We start from the raw sequence: 24,397 nt of genomic DNA on the forward strand, positions 1-24,397 counted from the left end.
GGTCTGTATTGGATGCTACAACCTTGGAAGAGAAGGCTCAAGAAAAGGAGGCTCTCAATAAAAGGAAAAGTGCTCTTCTCTGTCCATGAGACAACATCCTTTTTCTACACAGACTCTCCACATGGCAGCTGTTTTTTCTAGGGTTGAATGCTCCACAGTCTTGTCTCCTCGAGACTAGAAGACTCTGTGTGGCATCTGGTTGCAGTGCAAGTTAGCTGCTTCTTTGACAATGAGAATTTCTGCAAGGGGCCAGAAGAGCACTCCAGATCCTGCTGGGGCTGTGTCCTCATGTCTTTCATCAAGAGTCATCCTGACTTGTGCCTTGCTGGCTGTTTGTACTGCAGAAGACACTGTGTGTGCTGTGGTTCTGGTGGTTGGAAAGAATCTTTTAAAGATGCTTCAAAAATCACCAGCAAAGAAGTTGCTGAAAGCAGGTTTAATGTAAAAGGGAAAGCAGAGCAAAGTTCGGTGGCAAGGTTCTCTCTGCTGTGGCCTAGATGGTTAAAGCACACAGCGTAAAAGCAGGCTATACCCAATCTAAACTCAGAAATCAACCCAAAATTATGAACATGGAGGCTGGTGGAGAAGGGCTAAAAGAGTAAGGATAGGAATGAATAAGTGGAGTCACAGGGTTCAGAGTCAACCCCCCTGCTCAGCTAGGCCCTGGACTTGACCAGTGGTTTATGCATAAAGTTTTAACAGCAAACCTAACAGCACTTAATTGATAGCTTAAGTTAAACAATTTAACAAAAGATTCACATGGAATTTACCATAACAGTAACTAAGTACTTCAGATTGTAAACAAGGTCCTGCTTTGAGTAGTGCCTGGGGGCACTGGAGCAATAAAAAACATACAGTTGCAATGAAATTAGGTACTGCATAAGTACGTAAATGCCGAATGTGTTCTGGTTTGCTGGGGTTGCATTGAAACTAACTTGCACATGTATTCAAAGGTATAGCTTTATTTTTAATATATTAACTGTATTGCTTTTGTTAAGCTAAGAAGTTTAATCTGTGACAACACAAATAATTAATCATATTGCTGAGCTCACAGCAAATATCCAGATTTCATTAGTTCTTATCCACATTTAAAGGTCAAGCCTTTTTGTATATACTATTAATTGTATATACAATTAGTTTGTATATAGTATTGTTTATTTCCCGTTGGAGAGGGGAAAATTAAAAAGGTTATATATTCTATACTATAATGCAAAAATATTACTGTAAAATGACTCATTTAAGGTTGCTAACACCGTTCGGAGTTTTAAGTTCCTAGCAGGCTCTGGGATTTTTTTTCCAATATCCATGTTCAAAATTCAGTCTTTAAATGTCTCGCCATGGCAGCTGCCCCGGCCGGGCGCCCTCCGCTGCGCCACCCGAGGGGCGGAGACTCAAGTCACGTGAGGGGCGGGCGCGCGGGGCCGGCCCTAACATGGCTGCCTACTTGCAGTGGCGCCGGTTCGTCTTTTTCGACAGAGAGACGGTGAGGGAGCCGTCGGGGCCGGATGGAGCCGGTGCGAAGCCTTTCGCGCTGCCCCCGGGCATCGCAGTTTGCGACTCGGGCCGGGGAAGCCTCGTGTTCGGAGATATCCTGTGCGGGGCCGGGCGCTGTGGCCTGCGCGGGGCTCGGTCGAGCCGAGGCTGCGTGGCAGGCGAGTCCTGGGCGCTGTCTCGCGCGGGCCGGAGGGTACTCCGGCCTTGGGAGTGCGGCAGCTTTCCGTTGTCGGCTGTGCTTTGTTTAAACAAAAACCCCAAAGCGCCGCTAGATGCGTTGGTGCTCCGGCGTTGCTCTGCAGAAGTATTTGCTGTAACTCTACCAGGTGTCAGCAAAAGGCATGTAGATTGTTGTACGATTATTGGAAATATGGGGCTTCTTTCTCTTTTTTTTTTTTTTTTTTTGTTTTTTGGTCCCCTTATGTGCCTTAACTGTGATCTAAATATGGAAGGTCAGATTTGGTTTTTGCCTCGCTCCCTTCAACTCAGCAGTTTCCAAGCTTACAAGCTACGGGTGACGCATCTGTACCAGCTGAAACAGCATAGTATCCTGGTTTCTATTGGTGAGGATGAAGAAGGTATAAATCCTTTGGTAAGTTAAATGACAAAGAGAGGGAAATGCATTTTTAAACGGTTTTTCTTAAAGACTATTGTGATCATCTCAGTTGCCCTTTCTTACCTTAAGTAGCTTCTTCATTCTGGGTCCTATAACATTTTGATGCCAGGTCATGGCCTACTAATACCCCATGTTTTGCTTATGCCAGATCATCGTTGTTTGTAGGTGAAAGTCTGGAACCTGGAGAAACGAGATGGTGGTAATCCTCTTTGCACACGAATTTTTCCAGCAATACCAGGTAACAAGCCCACGGTTGTATCCTGCCTAACTGTCCACGAGAATCTTAATTTCATGGCTATTGGTAAGTAAAGCTGAACTATAATAGCTTAGGAAAAATATCACAGTCCTTACTGAGGGGTAAGGAACATGAATAGATAATACAAAAACCAGCACAGAAGATCCTGATGATCTTTTTTCTCACTCCACTGTTACATTATCCTCACAGAGATACTGTGTATCTTGTGCTACCCTAGAGCTCAAGAGCTAAATGTGTAAATTTAGCCTGAGTGTATATTTTACACTAATAACTTTGATACTTAGAAGCATGTATTTTTAGGTGATGTCCTCTTTTCCCTGCCAGTTGGTAAGGCTACGTATTTACTGAACTTAGTGCTAAATTTAGCTTCTGTTGGTACATGAAGAAAATGCAAGTTTTGTGATACCTAATGTTACAGAGATACTTTTTCAAGCTTGTTATACAAGCTTCAAAGAAAAAAAGCAAATTTCCCTTTTTGGATTTGACTGTTCCTTGGTGATGTTTCTTGCTTAACTCTTCTGACAGAATAAGAGCATGAATGTTGTGAGATTACAAGTGGTCTCAGCTGACTTGGTCCCTACACTGAAATAAAAAAAGCTTTCCCTGTGTGTATGGTGGTTTTCAACCCTGGAAAAACTTACAAGACTGGGGCTGTTGGCAAGCTATGAAAACTGTGTGTTTTACTCTCAAAAAATCTCCCTCTGGTCTTTTTTACAGTGTGTTTGTAGTATGTTTTGAATAAGCAAGGGACTTGAAATGATAGTTACAGTTGCAGTACGGGAAGGCCATTTGTAAAACAAAATACAGATTAAAAAAATTAATCTGCATGTGAAGTTTGTGTGTGGAAAGCAAGTTAACCCTTGCCTGAACAGTGCCATCCTATGTGCAGTTGTGTGCAGGTCTGAACTCTTAACTGTAACTGGAGCAGTGGAAAGTGATTTGGCAAAGATTGACTGGGCGTGAGAACCTGTGGCAATCCCATTGCTTTATACCATGCTATTGAGCATGGTGTTGTTGCTGACTGGAGCTTCCCTAACTTACGCTGGATAAAATTTCAGGTGTGTTATATAAGTAATAGTTTAGTCTGTCTGCTTCACTAGGTTTTGCAGATGGGAGTGTTGTACTTACTAAAGGAGACATCACTCGAGATCGGCATAGTAAGACCCAGATCCTGCATGAAGGCAGTTACCCTGTTACTGGCCTTGCTTTTCGACAGTCTGGCAAAACAACACATCTATTTGTGGTGACCACAGAGAACATCCAGGTGAGAAGCTAGCTGAAAAAAATGTGACTCTGACTTGCAAATTCTCTTGGTTTCAGAGTCTAGTTCAGAGTGATCCCCAAACCCTCGAGTTTCCTCTGTAGTCTTATATGCTTTCAGTGAAAGACTATCCTCACCTGGAGCTGGACACTCACGGTTGTGGATTGCGCTGTTCATCTCTCAGTGACCCCTCCCAGGATCTCCAGTTCATTGTGGCAGGAAATGAATGTGTGTACCTTTACCAACCAGATGAACGTGGCCCCTGCTTTGCCTTCGAGGGACAAAAGCTGATTGTTCACTGGTATCGGGGGTACCTCATCATTGTCTCCAAGGATCGAAAGACTTCCCCAAAGTAGGGCTCCTTGAAACAGATGAGTTCTTTTTGCTCATGCAGCTTCATGCTTTTACTTCTTCTCCTTCTTCCCTGTGAAGCTTTACTCTCGGGGCAAATTGCGACTCTGTCAGATGTTGTTGAGGTTCATCCCGACCCATGTATTGATTAACTTCCATTATGAGAGTAGCACAATTAAATGTGCTGAATGAGGGGGATTTTTTTTCCAGTTCTATGAATTTCTCAGTTTAACAGAATATCGGAATTTGTGTATAAATACATGGTGGTTTCCCTCAGGATCCACTCAGTTTAATTGCCTGAGTGAACTCTGTTGGTCTTGCTTTCTACACATCCCTAGTTTGAAAAGGTACCAAGATTTCAAGTTATGTTCTTCTTGTTTTCTAAAACTTTATTCTGCTCTCCAGGTCAGAATTTGCTGGGAACGAGGCACAGAATTCAGACAAACAAGTCCTGAATATCTATGACTTGTGCAACAAATTCATTGCATACAGCTCAATCTTTGATGACATAGTGGATGTCTTGGCAGAGTGGGGATCTCTCTATGTACTGACCAGAGATGGGAAGATCCATGTACTGCAGGAGAAGGATACACAAACCAAACTCGAGGCATGTGAATTTGTTTTCTTATTAGTTTCTGTGTTATGTCTGTAAGATTGTACTGGCTCTGCAGACTGAAAAATTGAACCATTCAGGTAAGTGAATTTACTTGACAAGTGACCGAATAGCTTTTCGGTATAGCCAGTGTTGTAAGACAATTGGTATGTAAAGGCCCAAGTGCATGTATGCACTAAGATGAAGAAGCAATTTGTTTTCCAGGTGTGTTTGAACTTGTTTTGTGGGGTGGTATTTCTCTCATACAGATGCTGTTCAGAAAGAACTTATTTGAAATGGCCATTAACCTGGCCAAGAGCCACCACTTGGACAGCGATGGTTTGTCAGAGATTTTCCGTCAGTACGGTGATCATCTCTATAACAAGGGAAACCATGATGGAGCCATCCAGCAGTATATACGGTAGGTGGGGGTCCTATGGAGCTGTGATGTTGTAGTACAGGTAGGACCAACACAGGCCTTGATTTCTGTTTCAGCACAGGAATTAAAACAGTCCAAAACAAAAAAAAAAGTATGACTTGAGGTGAAAATTATACCTATACAGAGAAAGATGTCAGTGAGACTAAAAGTCTTTGAACAAGTTGCCTGAAAATCACTATGTACACCTTAGGATAAAGTTCTTCCCTTTGATCATATTTTAACATGAGTAATGTAGGCCCATTGGGATGGAGTGGGGCCTGGTGACATCATTATAAAGAAGGGATCACTCTGTGCAAGATAGATGATGGAATTTAACCATGTATGCCAGTCCTCTTGGAAAGTACTCAAACAGTTCAGTGTCAGTTTTAAAACATCTTGGGTTTTTTAAAACTAGAACTCAGAGCAGCCTTGTTTTGGGGCTTACTGAAAACTTAATGTTCAATTTTTAAAATGCCACAAAGTGGTAAATTATTTTGGAGCTGATGCTCCGGAGTCCCTGACATCCAGTGAGAGTCAGCGTGTCTTTTTACCTTGACTTGTTTTAACTTGTCACAGTAACTGTGGCTAAACTGCTCCCTGTTTAGAGCATGAGCATTTAAAGCTGACTTTGAGTTATGTGACTGAAATGAAGGAAAATGTAGCTTTTGTTCCAGTTTGTTGTGCTCAGAGCCTAATCTGTCTTCTCACTGCCACCTCTAAGGGAAGATTACCTCCTTGTATGCTGTCATGGTTGTCCCAATCAAGGCCTTTGTATCAGCGTCTGTGCAGATGGGTGGTCTTATACCATAACTAGTTGTTGCTTCTGATGCATAGCTGAGTAGTCCCAAGAGTAGTTAAGGCTTCTCTGTGTTCCGTTGTTAATTAATTTCTCAATTTATTTTGATTTCATGAGTATACAATATCTTGTAACTCTTTCCCTCACAGAACTATAGGGAAGCTAGAACCATCTTATGTTATTCGGAAATTCCTGGATGCTCAGCGTATCCACAACCTTACTGCTTATCTACAGATGCTCCATCTGCAGTCCCTGGCCAATGCAGACCACACGACACTTCTGCTGAATTGCTATACCAAACTCAAAGACAGCTCCAAACTGGAAGAGTTCATTAAGGTATTGGGGAGACATGGAATCATGCTACATTTTTATGTCATCATAATAATTAAAAGGGGGCTGTGGTGGCATTGTAAATTCCCTCCTCTGTGACTGTTAAGAGAGAGAATCATGAATCTACCACTCAGTACACTGCTCTTTGCTCCTTTATTTCCAAGCTCTTGCTTACTTTCTCAGTTTGGTTGGTTTGCCATCTGGGTCTGGACTGTGCTTGCTTCTGCCAGTGCAACTGGCAAGCACATGGGAAGTGGTTAGACTCCTTCCTTTGTGCATGGGTGATTTTTCTCTTGCACAAGAGGTACCATGATTGTCCCATGTCATGATGTCTCATGTTTTCTTCCTCTAACATAAATGATTACTGCTTCTGGACTGTTAGAATTTTTCTAAGGGACCATCTCTTTGCTTTTGTTCTTGGAGACGAGTGAGAGTGAGGTCCACTTTGATGTGGAAACGGCTATCAAGGTACTTCGCCAAGCTGGTTACTACTCCCATGCCGTGTACCTGGCAGAGAAGCATGAGCATCATGAATGGTACCTCAAAATCCAGTTAGAGGACATCAAGGTGAGGAGACATAACTGCATGTGTGTTCTTACTGGGGAGAATACCAATTCCCATGCCTCCTCTTTAGTGGGAATATAATTTCACTGACCTCTTTGCTGAGGATAGCATGCTGATGAGAGCAGCAGCAACAATACTTGTTGCTGTTGGTGTGTTGCCTTTCTGCTTTTGGCTTGTGTGTTAGACTAGATGGGGAAATCAGAACATCTTGTTTTCTTTCTGATGTGGCTTTTTACAGTGCCCTTTAAGAGGAGCACTCTAAGGAGAGTGCTTAGTTGGGAATTCATCTAAATGTTTCCCCCAGGCTGTATTCAGTCTTTCTCCCTGAGGAGGAAAATGAGCAGGAATAGTGAACTAGATGATAATTTGGAGCAAATGGTATTTGTAGCATACCCACAGCATGTCTTCAATGCTTTCTGTCCTAAGCTCAAAGTAGAGAGCAGAGGCCAGTGTCCTGTGATTGTTTTGTTGTCTGTCTTCACAGAACTACCAAGAGGCTTTGCACTACATTGGAAAACTGCCCTTTGAACAGGCAGAGAGTAACATGAAGCGATATGGTAAAATCCTGATGCACCATGTCCCTAATGAGACCACTGAATTGCTGAAGATCCTTTGCACTGATTACAGTCCCTCGGGAGGTAATGAAGGCCCTGGGATGCTAGAAGGAAAAAAGGTAGGGTTTGTGTTGACTGAGAGTTGTTGCTCTCCAGTAGTAACTTTGCAGTGAGTGCTTCTGCATACCTTGTGTTGCCATCCTGATGATTTAGGTATAATGAGAATTATAACTTAATAAACTCTGATCAGATGAGACCCCACCTGGAATACTGTGTCTAGCTCTGGAACCCTTAGAACAGAAGAGACATGGACCTTTTGGAGTGGGTCTAGAGGAGGGCTATAAAAATGATCAGAGGGATGGAACACACCTGCTCTGAAGAAAGGCTGCATGAGGTGGGGAGGCCCAGTCTGGATAAGGGAAGGCTTCAGGAAGACCTCATTGCAGCCTTTCAGTACTCAATTTACAGGAAAGATGAGGACAAACTTTTTTACAGGGCCTGTTGTGATGCTACAAGAGGTAATAATTTTAAAGTAAAAGAGAGCTGATTTAGACTAGATAGAAGGAAGGAACTTTTTATAATGAGATTGGTGAAACACTGAACCAGGTTGCCCAGAGATGGCCCCATCACTGGAAACACTCAAGTGAGGTTGGATGTGGACCTGAGCAACCTGGTGAAATGGAAGATGTTTCAGCTCTTTGCAAGGGTATTGAACTAGATGACCTTTAAAGTTCCCTTCCCACCCAAACTATTCAATGATTCTCTGAGAAGCCCCATTCTGACATCATGGTAGTCCTAGAGGCAGGGGACCTCTTAAAGTTATTGCTCAGGATTGATCCTCGATGTTGTCAGCATCCTGTATTGTGCTGTATCTGTCCTGTCTGAGACTCTGGAAACAAACATTCCTCATGGCAGGAAGGAAGCACTAGTGTGGCTTAGACTGATGTGGGTGCTTGTCTTTTTCTGACTGTTTTACAGGCTAATTCAGAGGAGTTCATCCCAGTCTTTGCAAACAATTCCCGAGAGCTGAAAGCTTTTCTGGAGCACATGACTGAGGTGCAGGCTGACTCTCCACAGGGTGTCTATGACACTTTACTGGAACTTCGACTGCAGAACTGGGCACATGAACAAGACGAGCAGGTTTGAGCTCCCTCCAGCATTGTGTTTTGACGGGAAAGATTTGGTGTCTATGAGTCATATTTGCATTCCTGCAATGCCCTTTCCAGCTGGGCATTGACAACATGAGGCAATACATATGCTGTGCTGGACAAATAGCACAGAAATGGGAAAGCAGCCTTGTATCTGGGAGAATATTCCCTTCAGGATGGCTGAACTTGTTTTGTTTGTATGTCATTTAAGGACAGATTCCAGACAATACAGTCTCCAAGCAGTTGGTTTGCCCACAAAAGTATCTTTACTTGCTTGCCTTGATCTGTGAGGATGTTGGCTGTTTGGGCAAAGAAAATCATGTCCTGTTTGCTTAAAAGGTTTAAAGAGCAATTACCAAAAGTGACCTGCGTGAAAGAGCTCCAAATTGTCATGTCTTAGTGCAAAATAGTGTGTATGTGGGTGTGCCGGTGTTCCTCTTCTTGACCTCTCCCTCTTCTTTGTAGATCAAGGAGAAGTTGCACAATGAAGCCCTCACCCTCCTGAAGAGCGGAAGGTTCAAAACAGTCTTCGATAAGGCCTTGGTCTTATGTCAGATGCACAATTTCAAGGATGGTGTTCTCTATCTCTATGAGCAGGGAAAACTGTGAGTGTTGCTCTTGTCTTTAGAGTCTTGTCCTTCCCCTCTTGCCCCCGCTGCAGCGATTTCTGAGCCATAAATGTCTGTACCATTAATGGTAGTGACCTCTTTAGCATCTCAAGATGGGCATGGTAGATGATTGCTCTGCAGAAATACCTCACTGTTGAAGCAAGGCAGTTAGAGTGAAAAAAAGACTTGTCTTTGGCTTCTGTGTGAGTCTGGAGATTGCATGGCTGGGTGAAAACCCTGGGTCCCTGTAAAACCTCAAAGAGCAAGATGGATTGTTGCAGCTGATGAGTCTTTCTCCCATAGTTTCCAACAGATCATGCACTACCACATGCAGAATGAGCAGTACAAGAAGGTGATTGAGGTGTGCGAGTTGTATGGTGACCAAGAGGCTTGTCTCTGGGAACAGGCTCTTAGCTACTTTGCACGGAAGGAGGAGAACTGCAAAGAGTATATTGCTGCAGTGCTGAAACACATCGAGAACAAGAATCTTATGCCTCCGCTGCTTGGTAATGACATAGGACATTCAACCCTCAGCCTCCCCTGATATAGAACCCCAACCCAAGCAAAAACCAGAAAAACAAACCACAAAAGACTCCAACCCAGACTTGTTTGTAGTGCTTTCTGTAGATCAGACATTAGAAGAATCATTGAAATTGGAGCCTACCGTTTGAAGTAATAACCTGTTCCATAGGGAAAAACAATGTCAGTCACAGCTCCCTAGTCAGGGAGAAAGATCTGCAGTGTCAGTGAGATGTCTCATACATGATTTCTGTCTGTCAGTGTGGGGCAGTGCAGGGTGTGCTGAAACTCCTGTTGAGCCTTGGAGGAGAACTAAAATCCAATCCACTACTAGATCTGTTCTTTGCCTCTTTTGGTCTGAGTTATCCAGACATGCTCCCAGTCACCCATTTCTGGAAGAGATCAAACTGAAAGGGAATCTTTAAGTGAGCTCTTCCAATTCCATGAGAATGCCAGCTGTCTTTGCCTGTAAGTGGCCTGTCCCAGGAAAGCAGTCTGCCCTGACAGTACAAGCATAGCTGCAGTTTTTGTGCTTGTGTGTAAACTAACATCTCAGTTGCTCTCAGTTGTGCAGACGCTGGCTCATAACTCCACAGCCACCCTGTCTGTGATTAAGGATTATCTTGTCAACAAGCTGCAGAAGCAAAGCCGCCAGATAGAGCAGGATGAGCAGAGAATTCAGAAATACCGAGAAGAAACTACGAGGATCCGCCTGGAAATTGAAGAGCTAAAAGCAAGGTGCAGGAATGTGTGCTGTCTTGTCTAGTCCTATTCAAGGACAGAACTGCTGTTTTCTTTTAGTAAAGTGAAGTGTAGTTTGTCTTTCTCATGCTTCTCCATCTTGTCACTCAGTCCCAAGATTTTTCAGAAGACCAAGTGTAGCATTTGCACCAGTGCATTGGAGCTCCCTTCAGTCCACTTCCTGTGCGGTCATTCCTTTCACCAGCACTGCTTTGAAAGCTACTCTGAGAGCGATTCAGAATGTCCTACTTGCATGCCAGAAAATCGCAAAGTGATGGACATGATCCGAGCCCAGGAGCAGAAGAGAGACCTGCATGACCAGTTTCAGCATCAGGTAGGGTAACATTGTCTATCTTACCAAGTTGAAATAAATTTAGATTAATTTATGGACCTGTAAATGGAGGCTGGGAGAGACAGGTAAGGCTTGAAAGTATTTTGTAAACAATGCTATGTTTACTGGTTAATGAGGCATTAGACCGTAGGGTGACTGCATTGTGTAAAGGGCACGAAGAGTTATTGTTGGCTCTGTGAAGGTGAAAGAGAGAATCTATCCTCACTTGACCCTTGAGCTGGTCAAAATGTTGTATAGAACTAATTGGGGAGAAAGGGAGAAGGGTGAGAAAAGGTGAACTAGAATGGGGACAGCACCAAAATGTGGCATCTGCCTTGTGTTTCCCAAGGATTCATTAAGTGGTGAGTGTGAGAATGGGACATTAGCTGGAAAATGTTAACACACGTGGAAACTAGAGCAGTTGAGGCACTCACCTTCCTTCTTAATTCAGTTGCTCATTACCTCGGTGCATGGCTCAGAAGTGGCATTGAAACCAGAGCTGGAATGGCCAATGTCAGAAAATCTAGCAGGTTCTTCTGCTACACCCAGCCTTTGCATGGACTGAGCAAAGAGCTGGCCTGTCCACTAAACCAGAGGCTTCCTTTCTCCCTCAGCTAAGTGCTGAGGAAAAAAGGAAGGAGGCTAGAAGCAAGGGGCTCTGAAGGCTTTTGCTGATGCTGCTGCTTTCTGTCTGGCAGCTCAAGTGTTCAAATGATGGCTTCTCAGTCGTTGCTGACTACTTTGGTCGCGGCGTCTTCAATAAGCTCACCCTGATCACGGACTTGCCCTCGGGGAAGACCGCTACAACGATCGAGGCCGGCCTACAGCGGGAGCTGCTCATCCACACCAAGCGCAGTACCTGACTCCCGGCCCTGTCCACACGCCCTCTCGTGTTGTACGGGATCCCCCGCTGCGTCCTCGGCCACCTGTATTTGGCTTCATCCCTTAGCCCCCAATAAAGCAGAGTGGCTGGGCAGTGCCGCGCCCCAGCCCTCACTGACCGGCCGGGCCGGGCGGAGCTCCGGGAGGGCAGGGAGAGGGGGCGGGGCCTATGAGCCTGCCGGGGCGGGGCTTTCCCCCTACTGCTGGTCACGTGGTGGGGCAGCGGGGGCGGGGACGCCGGTCACGTGGCGGGGCGGGGCGGGGCTGCGCGGCGCCGAGGCCCGGAGGTCATGGCGGAGCCGGGGGCGGCAGTCGTGGGCCTGGGGCGAGCGGAGTCTGGCGGGGGGCCCGACGGAGCGGACGCCGACTCGTTGTTGCCGCAGGAGGAGAACGGCGTGGATGGCAGAGCGATCCGCGTGGGCACCCGCCGAAGCCAGGTGGGCAGCGGCAGGATTGGGGTGCGGGGTGTGCCCGCCGGGGCTGAGGAGCGGCCTCAGCTTCCTCAGTTCGCGTGTTTCGACTCCTGCCGTGGAATTCCGGGAAGAAGTTTAGAAAGCCCTTCCTTCGGAACTCAGGGGACGGTCTGCTCTGTTAGCGCTGTCGTGGTGCAGAGGCCGGGGGCGACGGCGCGGGTCTCCCGGATCTGGCTGGGACCGACTTGCAAAGTCTGTGCAGCACTTGTAGGGAAACCACCCCAATAACTGATGCTTGCAGCCCGATCAAAGGGAGCGGGCTGCAAGCAGGGAAGGGACATATACAGAGATAGAGAAGGTATCTGTTGCCAGCGGGCTACAGTAGGGAGGAGCAGCCTCGCAAAGGGAGATAAGCGACCCTCAGGCCTTTGCACTGAGATAATCTCGTTCCTTTTGGTAGCACGTTCTAGGAAAAATTCCGTGCTGTCACAAAGGCATTTTACATAGACATCAGGACAAGGGAGATAGTCGTGCATATATGCTATCTTATGTAATAACTTGGGGTTTTTGGGGCACTTTACAATGGGATGCAGCTGCATACATTAACTGTACTTGTAGGGAACTGCAGTCCTGAGAACGACGTTAATTACCAAAGGGTCTTGAGCCCTTCGGTGGTGGAAAAGCTGAAACTCATCTGTAGTTGCTTGTGTCTGCTGCCGCTTGCATGCACAGAAACATGATACACTAGTGATTGGATTTTACTTGCTTCAGGTTTTCTTATGCAAAGGAATGTTCTTCATGCAGTTTACTGCTTTGAGATTTGTTTCTTGCTGTACGTGATGATGTGAGCTGTGTGTGTGTTTGTAGAACCTCTAACTAGCTCTTTGTTCTTATAGAGGATAAGTAACTTATATTTAACACTAACTGTGGATTTTTCCGCCAGCTCAGTGAAATCCTACTGGCTTCTCCCAAAGCTTGCAGTATTGGTAAAATTCGTACTCTTAGAGAAAGCGGGAGGCTTTAACCCTAACCTCAACCCCAGCCCATTGTGCAATATGACTTGTTCTTTCATTGCTGACCAACAGAATAATGGTTTTGCATACATTTTCTGCCCACTTGTTGAGCTGCCATCATTTAGCAGTTGAGTTCCACATAGGTGAAACCAAGAAGTGAAAGCATGAGAATCGCGATCTCTAGGTTTCTGTTGTAATCACTCTCCCTAATTTGATAAATGTATTGCAGTATTTCATCAGTGGTTGCACCACAGTAATGCTGGACGTGGGGAGATGTTGTCGTGGCACTGTAGTCAATAAAAGAAGTTCTTCAGTGAAGTGTTCTGGTCATGATAGGAGTTCACACAATTCAAGGAGTTTGTACCTATGAGCAATTTAACTTGAGGCAACCTATTTCTAATGCTTTTGATTTAGAAAGAACGTACTTGTCATGTGTGCCTGGCTGTGGGAGAGTGGCAAAGCCTCCTTAGCTACTGTATGGACAATGTGCTCTTTCTTTAGGTCTTTGTTTTCTGCTTCCTTGTAGCTGGCCCGGATTCAGACCGATAGTGTAGTTACGACGCTCCGTGAGCTATACCCTGATCTCCACTTTGAGATTGGTAAGTTGTTTTTTTTTTTTTTTTTTTTTTTTTTTTGTTGTTCTTTTCTGTTGTTGTTTTTTTTTGATGTTGCCCCGGGGGAGATGGCAAGGAGCAGGAGCCAATGGGTTATCTTTGTGTGCAAGACCTGTGTGTAGAGTCAGGAGGAGGAGGAGGTCTGTCTAAATTTATCTGAGAGTGCTGTCTGAATTCAGTTCAGTTGTGTGGCTGAGCAGCTGCTGCTTGTTTCTTCTCGGGGAGATAGCTGGATTTCATAAGCCCCTGATGATTTAAGTGCTGAGTAGGGGATGGATATGGTGTTGTGTCGCTACATTTGCAAACTTTGTATTGTTTTTGGCTGCACCTCTCTGAGCATTAGGGGCATTTTCTGTTCTGGGGCTCAAGGCTTTCAGCAGGAATAACAGGAGCTCAGCCATGCACTGAAGAGAACTGCTTTACATGTGTTCACTGGCGCTCCAGAGACAGACCATGCCAGTTTCCAATGGGTCAGCTCTTCCCCAAACCTGCCCTCTTTCACCTTGCTTTTGTTTTTGAGGACAGTGAAAGAAGTCTCAATTTCACTTGTCTTAAGTGCATTGTATTTCTAGAAGTGAGCTGCTCTTTTATTGAGCTTGAGTCAGTGTTCACACAGTAGTGTGTGACTGCTCATGGCATTTTGCATAGATATTTTCAGCCTAAGCCCAATGCTTTTATCAAGCCTCACCTTTTACCTGTACTGTCTCTGAGCAGTGGCCATGTCAACGACTGGGGACAAGATCTTGGATACAGCACTTTCCAAGGTAAAGGATCTTCCTTTATTCAATAACTAATTGTATTTATGTTGTATTGGCTGATGCGTCTTTCATGATTTGTGTTTTTCCATTTATTGTGTAGATTGGAGAGAAGAGCCTCTTCACCAAGGAGTTGGAAAATGCGCTTGAAAGAAATGAGTAAGAACTTACTGTTTTGTCTTTCTCCTTAACGTTCGGTGTGCTTTGGACATATTTGGCTTGCTGCTACTTTTCTTCAGTCCTGTACCAGTACCTCTCCAGCTAAAAAAAGTAATCCTTTGATAAGTCACTGTCTTTTTTTTCCCCCTTTTTTTTCTCTCTACCCTAGGCTCAGGCTATATATTTTGAAGTGGAGCTGTTGTGTCACTTGGTCTGCCCCAGTTAGGTCGTCTTCTGTTATTTGTGTATTACATGCTGTAATACACAGGGAGGATGTGATCTCATATGAGTAATGCTTATGAATATATTAAAAAAAAAAAAAACTTTTCTTATTGGTGGTTATTGTCATCCTATAAATGTTAAAATTTATTAACTTATGCAAGCTAAATGTGCAGGAGAATTTGACATGGGCAAATTGTGCTGTGTTCTGTGCAACTTGTCTCAACAAAAAACCTTGCTTCAGATGCCTAGCAGAGAGAGGTTAGTGCTGGTTTTGTGGGTTTGAGGTGTTGGGGGAATTTTGTTATTATTTAATCACTCTTTCTTTTCAATATTCTGAGGAGGGTTTCAATGGTGTCTTAGTTAAAGTATGTTTATAAACAAAGGTATTCTTCTGCATCTCTGCCACATAGTTACATCATACTGCATTTTCAGTGAAGTTGGTGAAGAGCAATTGGAGACTCAAGTTTTTACAATTATGCTCGGTTCCTGTGTGACAAAACAGGTAGCCTGTAGTTTGGCTTGTTGTTACTTAAAGTTTGACACATAATGCCAACCCACATACTGATGCATTTTGGTACGGTGAATGTCTCTGTGTGAACATCTCCAGCATCTTCCCCTCATTCAATTGTTTAATTGTCTTTTGTCACTGGGTAAGGGGAAAAGAGAGACAGAGAAAGGTGAAGTAGCCTTTTAGGAGTAACACAAAAACTGTATAGTAATCCTGGCTATGGAATCCTGAAATTCTTCTCCCTTCTCCAAATTAATTCCCAGGATAGGTTCAGACTTTTCTGTCGGTGACCTGCAGGCCTCTGGTAGATCCCCGCATGAGCTCCACCATCTGTTCTCTGATTACTGTCCTCTAATTTTTAGGGTTGACCTTGTGGTTCACTCCCTGAAGGACCTGCCAACTTCTCTTCCTCCTGGCTTTACGATTGGCGCTGTCTGCAAGTAAGTGTGGACATGACACTTGATTCTCTTGAGAGTCTTGCATTTTATAGTGTTGGTAAAGGAGAGCAAAGGCAGCATAGGTCCTGTGATTGGTCTCCAAAACAGTGGAAGCTCTTGTGGAACATTAGGGCTGCCCTAGTGTTCCCTAGCTGGCAGGTGTGCTGAAAATTCTTGCTTGTACAGTGATGATGAAGTATTGTGGAGCCAGTGGTAGTTCTTCCAGGAAATGATAGGAGAACTGTTGACCTTACCAGCCTTCCCTTAAATGATGTGTCAGGCATTCTGCACTTGCATTATTTTGCAGAAGGGAAAACCCACTTGACGCTGTTGTCTTTCATCCCAAAAACTGCGGAAAAACACTGAGCGTCCTTCCTGAAAAGAGGTGAGTGGGAGAAGAAGGGGAAGACAGGTGTAAAAACAGAAAGGGTCAGTTTGTTGATATTTTCCGTTGGCAAGTCAGTCACTTCATTGCTTTATCCTGTAGTGGTTTTTACGCTGCCTTTTGTGAGCATTCCACAAACATTAACTTGGACCCGCTTGCTAGAAAAAGTAACGCTGTCTCACAGGAGTGAGGCTCATCTCTCAAGCCACCCTTGTGCGGCAATGCTTTCTCAAGTTAGAACCTTTCTTGCCACAGTCTTCTGAGTGAATTCCTGCTTCTTGGTGTTGCACCTTCTGCTAGGGAATGCGTACGATGCAGACGGGGTGTCTGGTGCAGGATTTTGGCTTTCATGGACCTGAACTATGCTTCTGTTCTCACTCAGCCTCTTCTGATTTCTTCCCTGTGTTTTTGGCATCACTTTCTTGTGGTTTCTCCATTTTTAATGACCTGTCTTTCCATAGAGATTATTGGAATCCTCTGTCTGAGACAGATGAGTGCAATTACTCAAATTAAGGTAGCTATTAGAAAGATACTTTTTTATATATTAAAGTGAAAGAAATAAACTAGCCATGACACAAAGACTTGTGTTTCTGTGCATTTGGATAGCAGGAAAATCACATCTGGTTTAGGTTTCAGGTTACCAAAAGGAGGAAGGAGAAGGGCACATGCACATACTGATTTCTTCAGTCTCACGACCAGAGACACGGGACTCATGGAAACTGCATGAAGCTGAATCAGGGGAGGTTTAGGTTGGATATTGAGAAAAGGCATGATATTGATATTCATCACCCAGAGAATGGTTCAGCACTGCAACCTGGCTCCTCAGGGAAGTGGTCACAGCACCAATCCTGACAGAGGTCATGGAGTATTTGGACAACCCTCTCAGGCACATGGTGGGATTCTTGGGGTGTGCTGCACAGGGCTAGGAGTTGGAACTCAGTGATCCTGATGGGTCCCTTCCAAATCAGCACATAATATGATTCTGTGAAAAGAAGTGAACAGCATATATCTCGAGAAAGGAAATGCCCAGATTTGCAGTTTTCTGTGGTTTCCAGTTATATACTCAAAGGTCCTCTGCTTACTGCATTTCTGTCTTTGATGAAGTTCTTCTGTTTTAGTCACTTCATCACTTAGTTGTCTGGCTTTGTCTGGTTCATTTTGGGGCAGTGGAGTCTTTTTTCTGTGAAAAACGTTGTCTTTCAATGAGGTTTCATCAGTCCTTGACAGTGGCTAGGGACTGCTCATCGGAAGCATATCCTGTAAATTGGCTCCTTGGGAGTTGCTTCAGACACGCTTTGTGCTAAACTGCACAGAGTGGTTTTCTTTCTTCTAAGGAGATACAAATCATTGACTGCTTTTTTGATCTTCATTTCAACAACAACAACAAGAAGTTACCATTTGTTTCCTTGAAACTTCTGTCATGTATGTGGCTGGAGATAACTGTTAGGAGTGTTCTGGATTTCAGTGGTTATATTTTTCCCTGCAGTGTGATTGGAACCAGTTCACTTCGGAGAGCAGCTCAGCTCAAGAAGAAGTTCCCTCATTTAGAATTCAGGGATATTGTATCCTTTCCTGACAAGCCGTGGGAGCTGGGTAAAGCTGCAAACAGGAAAGTACAACTTTGTGTAAAATCTAGATTCGAGGCTGATTTGTGCCACCTCACTTACAAGAACAAACTGCTTCCTCAAAGGCTGTTCTCAACTACCCTGTTCTGAGGGGGGAGGTAGCACTGTAGCCATTCTGTCCTCTGTTTCTCATGAGGTTATGAAGAAGCAGCCAGCCTTGATCTAGCTGGGGGTTCAGCATACATATGAATTGTATGTTTTGCAGTGTTTGAAAAACTGCCTGACGGTACCTCTCATGTGTTTGTCACGGGCATGTGACCAAATGTTGCTGGGTTTCCAGTAACCCTGGATGCTGTTTGGACCACTAATTCCGTAGTGGGTGGCTGACCTACGGAGAAAAGGCACTGTTACTTCAGTCCTAGAAGTAGAGTTCTTTGCAGTGCAGGAGTTGGGTGCTAATAGCGCACTTCAATGGTGTGTGTATCTTTGTAGACTCAGCACTTGAATTAATATTCCATAATACTTGGCAAAATTCTATTTTAAGGAACAATTGTGCATATTTAACGCTTCTTTCAGGATGGTACTGACATTCTCATTTGGAGACTGTTGGATTCTGTACAGTCTGTAAAGACTCAACTGGTTGTAGGACTGTTTTCCGGCTGTTTCTATGCTTGCTTAATCACCTCTACAGAGAGGAAACTTAAATACCCGTTTAAAGAAGCTAGATGAGAAGGAAGACTTCAGTGCCATTATCCTGGCTGCTGCTGGGCTGAAGAGAATGGGCTGGGAAAATCGCATTGGCCAGGTGAGGTGCAGCAAAGCAGAAAATGCCATTCTTTGCTGAAATACCAACTGTTTGCCTTTCAGACCTTGTGGTTGTCCTGTCCAAGATAGGCATGCAGTCTCCTGATTCCGTTGCCATGTTAGCTTTGATTTGAGGCACTTCTGGAAGGAATGGTTGGGTTTTTTAGTTGGTTGCTTTTTTTTTTTTTCATACAGAAATTTTTCATGTTCAGCTTTCCATGGTTCAGTAACAGTTTGTAATCTGATTGTCTCAGAGCACTTCACAGCACTCATGTCTAGAAATGCAGCAGTGTGCAAGGCTCAGATTTTAGTGATTAGCTAATTCACAAAGTGTTACGCTTCAGTTGATGGAAAATGCGTTATCTCACTTTTGTGGCGGAAACACTGAGGCATGGGAAGGGAGAGGTGATATTTCTTTGGTCTGACATTAAATCAATTAGTATTAGAGACAGGGATCTGGCTCTTGTTTTCTATATTTTGAACAGTGCAACTTGAGTTAACTCTTGATTTTACTTTTTTCCAGCTCCTAGGCCCTGAAGATTGTCTGTATGCTGTCGGACAGGTACTTTACAACGTTTGTTCCTCAAAGGGCACTGAAAGCCAGCAGCAATATGATATATCTGAGTTGTTAACTGTGATGAAGACTTTTCATGTCTTGGTTATCAGAAAAGTACTTTGATCTCTTTTGTTGGCTGTTAAAACTGTTGGAGGCACAACTTGATAGGACACTGGAAGTCTGCTCTTCTACCCAGTGTGTTAGGGGCTGGTTCCTATCAGTAATAGAAAAAACACTAAATGGGAAAGGTACAGCGGGGCAACATGGCAGATAGGGGGCAGGTTCTGGCAGGGTCAGTATGATGCTGTGCCAGGATAACTGTGCAAAGCCACTACAGTGTCTTTGGTCTGTGATGCTCCCTCCTTTGTGCATGGTGTCCTGACTTCTGCAGGGTGGAGCTGAAACACCTGCCTTGGAACACATTCTTAGTGCTCCTGTTTTTGGGTGGGTGGACTGTTCTAGTCCATGCTGGCTGCATGGCTGAGCTTAAGCAGCTAGTATCAAACTTGCTAAACCAGAGCTGGTGATCTGTTAGTGATTGCAAGTGACAAATCTGCACATTCACTCTGAAAAGTGATTTTGATAATGCATTTGTCAAGTACCTGCAGAGTTCTAGAATGGTTTGAGGTGGCAGCATGATCTTTAATACTTGCCTGAATAAGTCCTCATCTTCTGCTTGTAGCAACTACTGTAGGATGACCCTGCAGCCAGTCGAGTGTATTGTAATTAATTTCTGTAAACATTCTTTTTCCCTTAGTGAAAAGGGTCTGAGCCTCTGAGTTCTGTTTCATGCTCAGTGCTGATGTATGTAGTTGAAGAATTATATTTTGTTTTGTGTTTCTTCTTGTAGGGTGCCTTAGCAGTGGAAGTTCGTGCCAAAGACCAAGAGATACTGAATATGGTATCTGCCCTGCATGATGCAGACACTGTGTTGTGCTGCATTGCTGAGAGAGCCTTTATGAAACATTTGGTAGGTCTGGCACTCTGCCTGCAGCAGTAAATACTGATCTGCTAGTTGACTTGATGCCATAATATGGGAAATCTGTTACACTTCTCTAAAACTGCAAAGGAGAGTACTTCTGAATCGAAAAGGGCCAGAAGAGTGATGGGCAGGGTTGTGTGCAGCCTAAACTTTTCAGAGGCTTCTGCTTTGAATGTGTTGGGTAGGAGCCTCAGTGTCAGCTGCTTTGTGTTTTAGGAGGGTGGATGTAGCGTCCCTGTTGCTGTCAACAGCCTGCTGAAGGATGGCCAGGTGAGTAGTACTTTGTATTTTTCATTGATTATTTCTGAAAAGCTATTCCAAATGTGTGCATATTTCCATATCTTTTCCTGAAGCTAATTTCAGCAGGTATCTTTATAGCCAGTTAGGGCAGGTAGTCTCCTGACTTGATGCTTCTGTGTTTGTGTCCAAAGCAGGAGTACAAGAATGGGTCTGGCTACTGAAGCTGTCTTTCAGAAAATTCCCTTATAACATATACCAGATTCCCCCCTCCACCCCTGCTGCTTATTTCGTGCTGTCCTGATGTCTGAAAGTATTGCTTTTGACCCTACCAAACCTGTAGGTAGGGAGTGGAATTTTAGACAGTGGAGTTTGATTAAGGAGGTGGGAAACAAGAAAAAAACCTCAGCCTTTTCCTTGAGAAGTCACATCTTCCCTAGCAGGGATTACTTTTCTTTATACTTGTATTGTACCACTATTCATGCTGATCCCACTGCATGACAAAAGCCCTTCCTGACAGACTTAGATTTGTATATTGGGTGGGTTTTTTTAAAGAGGGGGTAGTTGGCTGCCTGTTTGTTTGTTAATGTGGTAATAATCCATTCTATGTATTTTTCCAAGTTGTATTTGACAGGAGCAGTCTACAGCTTGGATGGATCTGATAGCCTGAAGGAGACCATGCAGACTGGTGTTAGTTATCCCTATCAGGTATGTGAATCATGATCACTTCAAAATTCAAACCTGAAGCTAAATGACAAAAACCGGGCCTTTAGAAATAGACTATATTTGCTCTGGTTTCTTGTAACCTGTAACAGGGCACTGTTGTTGAGGCTCTTCAGACTAGGTTTTACACTATTTCATGGGTGTCTTAATTCCTTCCCCACTGTTCTCCTGCTGCCTTACTTTGAGGTGTTTATATTTGCAGAATGAAGATGGACCGAATGATGACGTGCAGCATGTTGGCATCACAGCCAAGAACGTTCCTGGTCAGGCCCAGGAAGCTGCAGAGAACCTGGGTGTTGAACTAGCTAGTTTACTTCTAAGCAAGGGAGCAAAGCATATCCTTAGCGTGGCAAGGCAGCTCAATGATGCCCACTGAAACTGGGGTGTAGCCAACAGGAGTGCTACAACTCTAGCTACAAGTCTGTGCAGCTACATCATGATCCTCTGGAGGGATTGATTTCGACATTCACACCAATCTTACCTGATGTTTGGGTGCAAAAAACCTGAAATATGAAGTTAACTTGAGTAGTTTCTGCTCTTGAGAGTTCTCACCTGTCTCCACATTTCTCTAAATTGTTAAGCGTCTCTGTGAAGTATTGTCAGCAATTTTTGTAGCTAGAGAGCTAAAAGAAAAAATTAAAAATAAAATAAAAGCCTTTAAGTGTTCAGTTCCCTTTAGGAGCAAAGTGCCCAGTGGGTTATAATTGGATACACAACTCTGTTGGTACTAAAATGCTGTGCTGTCCTGAGTGCTTTTGGGAGTCATTATTTGGGCCTTTTCACTCACTGGATCACTGAAGGCTCCCATTAGGTTCCTGATACCATATTCCTTATAGTAAAGTAGCAGAGATGCTACATTCACCCTGGCCTTAGTGAAGGCAAATTAAGTTCACTGTTATCAGGTAGATGCACCTGATATACTAGGCAATTGGCTAGGATTAGATTGATACTCTGTATATGTATACATATGTGTGTGTGTATATATATATATGTATATATATTAGTAATACTAGCTAGATTGGCTAGTATTAAATGAGGGGAGGGACAGTCATTTTGATTTCCCTTGTACGTTTGTCCACAAAAGTCATGAGAGCCAGTTAGCTAGACTTGCCAGTGAAGGGGGAGCTGAAGCACAAGCCCAACTTCCAGATACTGTGGCTTCCTGCACTTGCTACTAGGTCAGCATCACCTGAGCAGGGTTTGATTGTTACAGTGCCTTGCAGAAACACTGTAACAGAACCGTGCTGGGGTCCTGTTTCTTAAGTAAAGCAGTTTTATTTTCTAGGCAACGTCCACTGAATGTACCAGCGGTAGGTAAGAGTTAAAATAACGGGTCCTTATGGAGCAGCTCTCACGCTTAGTTTTTGACTGGTCGCGGGCCGCTTCCCCCCCTCCCCCCACGCCTCTCGTCCCCTTCCCTCCTCCGCGGATCGCAGCTCTCCCAGTGAGCAATGGGGTGGCCCTGAAAAGGGCCTTTGAGTTGGGCCGGGAGGGCCGGCCGGCCTAGTACTCCTGCGACTGCTGCCCACTGCCCCTCTTGCTGGTCTTCTTGGGCAGCAGGACGGCCTGAATGTTGGGCAGGACGCCGCCCTGCGCGATGGTAACGCCGCCCAACAGCTTGTTAAGCTCCTCGTCGTTGCGCACCGCTAGTTGCAGGTGACGGGGGATGATGCGCGTCTTCTTGTTGTCGCGTGCCGCGTTGCCCGCGAGCTCCAGGATCTCAGCAGTGAGGTATTCGAGCACGGCGGCCAGATAGACGGGCGCACCAGCTCCCACCCGTTCCGCGTAGTGCCCGCGCCGCAGCAGTCGGTGAACGCGCCCTACCGGGAACTGCAGCCCAGCCCGGGACGAGCGAGACTTGGCCTTAGCACGGGCCTTACCGCCGCTCTTGCCACGGCCCGACATGGCGTCTCGCTCCGCTGCTGAACCGATGCGACTAGAGGTGCCGCGCCCGGGATTTTTATAACCTCCCGCCAAGTAGGGTCCAGCTCATTGGACAGCGCCACCGCCCCTAGCTATTGGTGCGTTTGCCGGAAGAAGCTTTTTGCTGACTGGTCGCTTGTGTGATACCAACGCGCTTGCTCTGAATGTATTGGCCGCGGGGTCCGACCAATCAGCGAGCGAAGCGCCAAATTTAAACCACGCGGAGGGTATTGGTGGGGCGCCGTCGCCGGGCTCAGCGACCATGCGCGCTGCTGGCCCGCCCACTGCGGGGTGGGGGGGGGGGGGGTTGGGGGGGCGCCGATCCCACAGAGCGCTTCGTGCCGCCCAACCCAGGCGTACGGTGCCTTATGAGGGCTGGAGTCAGTCCCTGGGCCTGGTCCTTTGTCTAGGCCTGGCTTCCACCCAGAGCGAGGTAGAGGGGCTCCCGGGATGCCTACAGACTGAGAGGTATCCCTGTCTGTAGGGGCATTTGCATTAGGGCGGCACATCGGGGGGAAGAGCAGTTAGGGATGCGAAGAAGCCTACCATGAGATCCTTTTTAGGGAATTCTGGGAATGTGTGAGATATATTATGGGTTTCTACTATGGGTGTATAAAGAGAAGCACCAAAGGAGAGTGAGGAGTCAAAGTGGATTAGGAGAAAAAAACCCGTGGGAACATTGAAGGAACAATAAAAGTGAAGAAAGTGGTAATGTTTTAAAATGTTGCTGATCAGTAAGAGTTATCTCTGCAGTCTGTGCTGTCTTACTTAACCCACATGCATATATGGTTTTTTCCTCCAGAGTTAGCAGACTGTCCACACTGTGCCTCTGGAGGTCTAAATGCCAGCAACTGGTGTTAAGACACAGAGCAGAGCAGCCAGTGATTCCAGCAAATGGGAAGACTTCAGCACATGCGGCGAGGGGCCTGCACTAGGTGGAATGCAAGCGTGCGTGTGTGTGATCCCTCGCGAAGGAGCCAGACTAGAGAGCAAGGAGGAGAATGTGCTTTGGAGCCCAGTACCAGGTGAGGGATTGATCAGGGTCAGCAGGATGCTTACTGGAGGTAGGGCTAAGCCAGCTTACTGGGGGAAATGGGGTGGCTGCCTGAGAAGTACCTATTGGAAGACCACATTCCTAGATCAGCTGGCAGGGAAATTAATTTCTCTGTTCACACGCCCTGATGCCAGGAAATCCAGTAGCTGGTTACTGGACAGACTGTTTAAAGCCAGGTACTGAATAATTTCATGATGTTTGTGTGTATGTGTTAACGAATATACTGTACTAGTAGACTTACAAACTGATCGGCTGGAGAGGAGGAAGAGGATTCAGCCCCTCATCCCATTCGTACTTGAGTGCTGTGTGTTTTCTGTGTTGATCAGTGCTGCTGAACCACAGGCATTTTTGCCTTCTGGTAATACATTCCTAACCTTGTTACTAGCTGGCCTTGGGTGTGGGGAGGTGCGGTGCCCTTGCATCTATTGGGGTACCGGACCTGGCAATTTCTACTCTTGGCCACCTCAGCATCCCTGTTTCTGCTGTTGCATTATCTCACTTTCACTACCACTGCACTTGCAAAGACTATAACCTGGTACCCCAATGGCTGTTCTATGTTTTTGTGTTGGGTAGGTAGCAATTCTGA

General features: G+C 45.2%; 3 protein-coding genes across 3 annotated transcripts; 2 read left to right on the forward strand and 1 right to left on the reverse strand.

Annotated features, from left to right (window-relative positions):
* The first annotated feature begins 1,377 nt into the window (after positions 1-1,377).
* Positions 1,378-11,555, forward strand: VPS11 (VPS11 core subunit of CORVET and HOPS complexes). The gene is made up of 16 exons (XM_009097780.3): positions 1,378-1,586; positions 1,938-2,086; positions 2,276-2,411; positions 3,467-3,630; positions 3,732-3,979; positions 4,384-4,585; positions 4,840-4,991; positions 5,934-6,120; positions 6,538-6,681; positions 7,163-7,351; positions 8,211-8,372; positions 8,846-8,985; positions 9,292-9,494; positions 10,074-10,245; positions 10,360-10,582; positions 11,278-11,555. Exons 1-16 carry the CDS (start codon positions 1,433-1,435, stop codon positions 11,440-11,442), a joined length of 2,790 nt encoding a protein of 929 aa, XP_009096028.1. The 5' UTR covers positions 1,378-1,432; the 3' UTR covers positions 11,443-11,555.
* Positions 11,556-11,704: 149 nt separating this feature from the next.
* HMBS (hydroxymethylbilane synthase) lies at positions 11,705-21,490 on the forward strand. Its single transcript, XM_009097842.4, has 13 exons — positions 11,705-11,898; positions 13,414-13,486; positions 14,216-14,265; positions 14,360-14,415; positions 15,508-15,585; positions 15,890-15,967; positions 17,454-17,529; positions 18,224-18,337; positions 18,860-18,898; positions 19,743-19,862; positions 20,091-20,144; positions 20,733-20,819; positions 21,037-21,490. The coding sequence occupies exons 1-13, from the start codon at positions 11,752-11,754 to the stop codon at positions 21,208-21,210; spliced, it is 1,146 nt and encodes a 381-aa protein (XP_009096090.1). The 5' UTR covers positions 11,705-11,751; the 3' UTR covers positions 21,211-21,490.
* A 154-nt stretch (positions 21,491-21,644) lies between these two features.
* Positions 21,645-22,739, reverse strand: LOC103822770 (histone H2A). Its single transcript, XM_009097778.4, has one exon. The coding sequence runs from the start codon at positions 22,737-22,739 to the stop codon at positions 22,338-22,340; it is 402 nt and encodes a 133-aa protein (XP_009096026.1). The 3' UTR covers positions 21,645-22,337.
* Between the last annotated feature and the right edge of the window lie 1,658 nt (positions 22,740-24,397).

This window comes from Serinus canaria, chromosome 24 (assembly GCF_022539315.1).
Source record: "Serinus canaria isolate serCan28SL12 chromosome 24, serCan2020, whole genome shotgun sequence".
Classification (NCBI taxonomy): Eukaryota; Metazoa; Chordata; class Aves; order Passeriformes; family Fringillidae; genus Serinus; species Serinus canaria.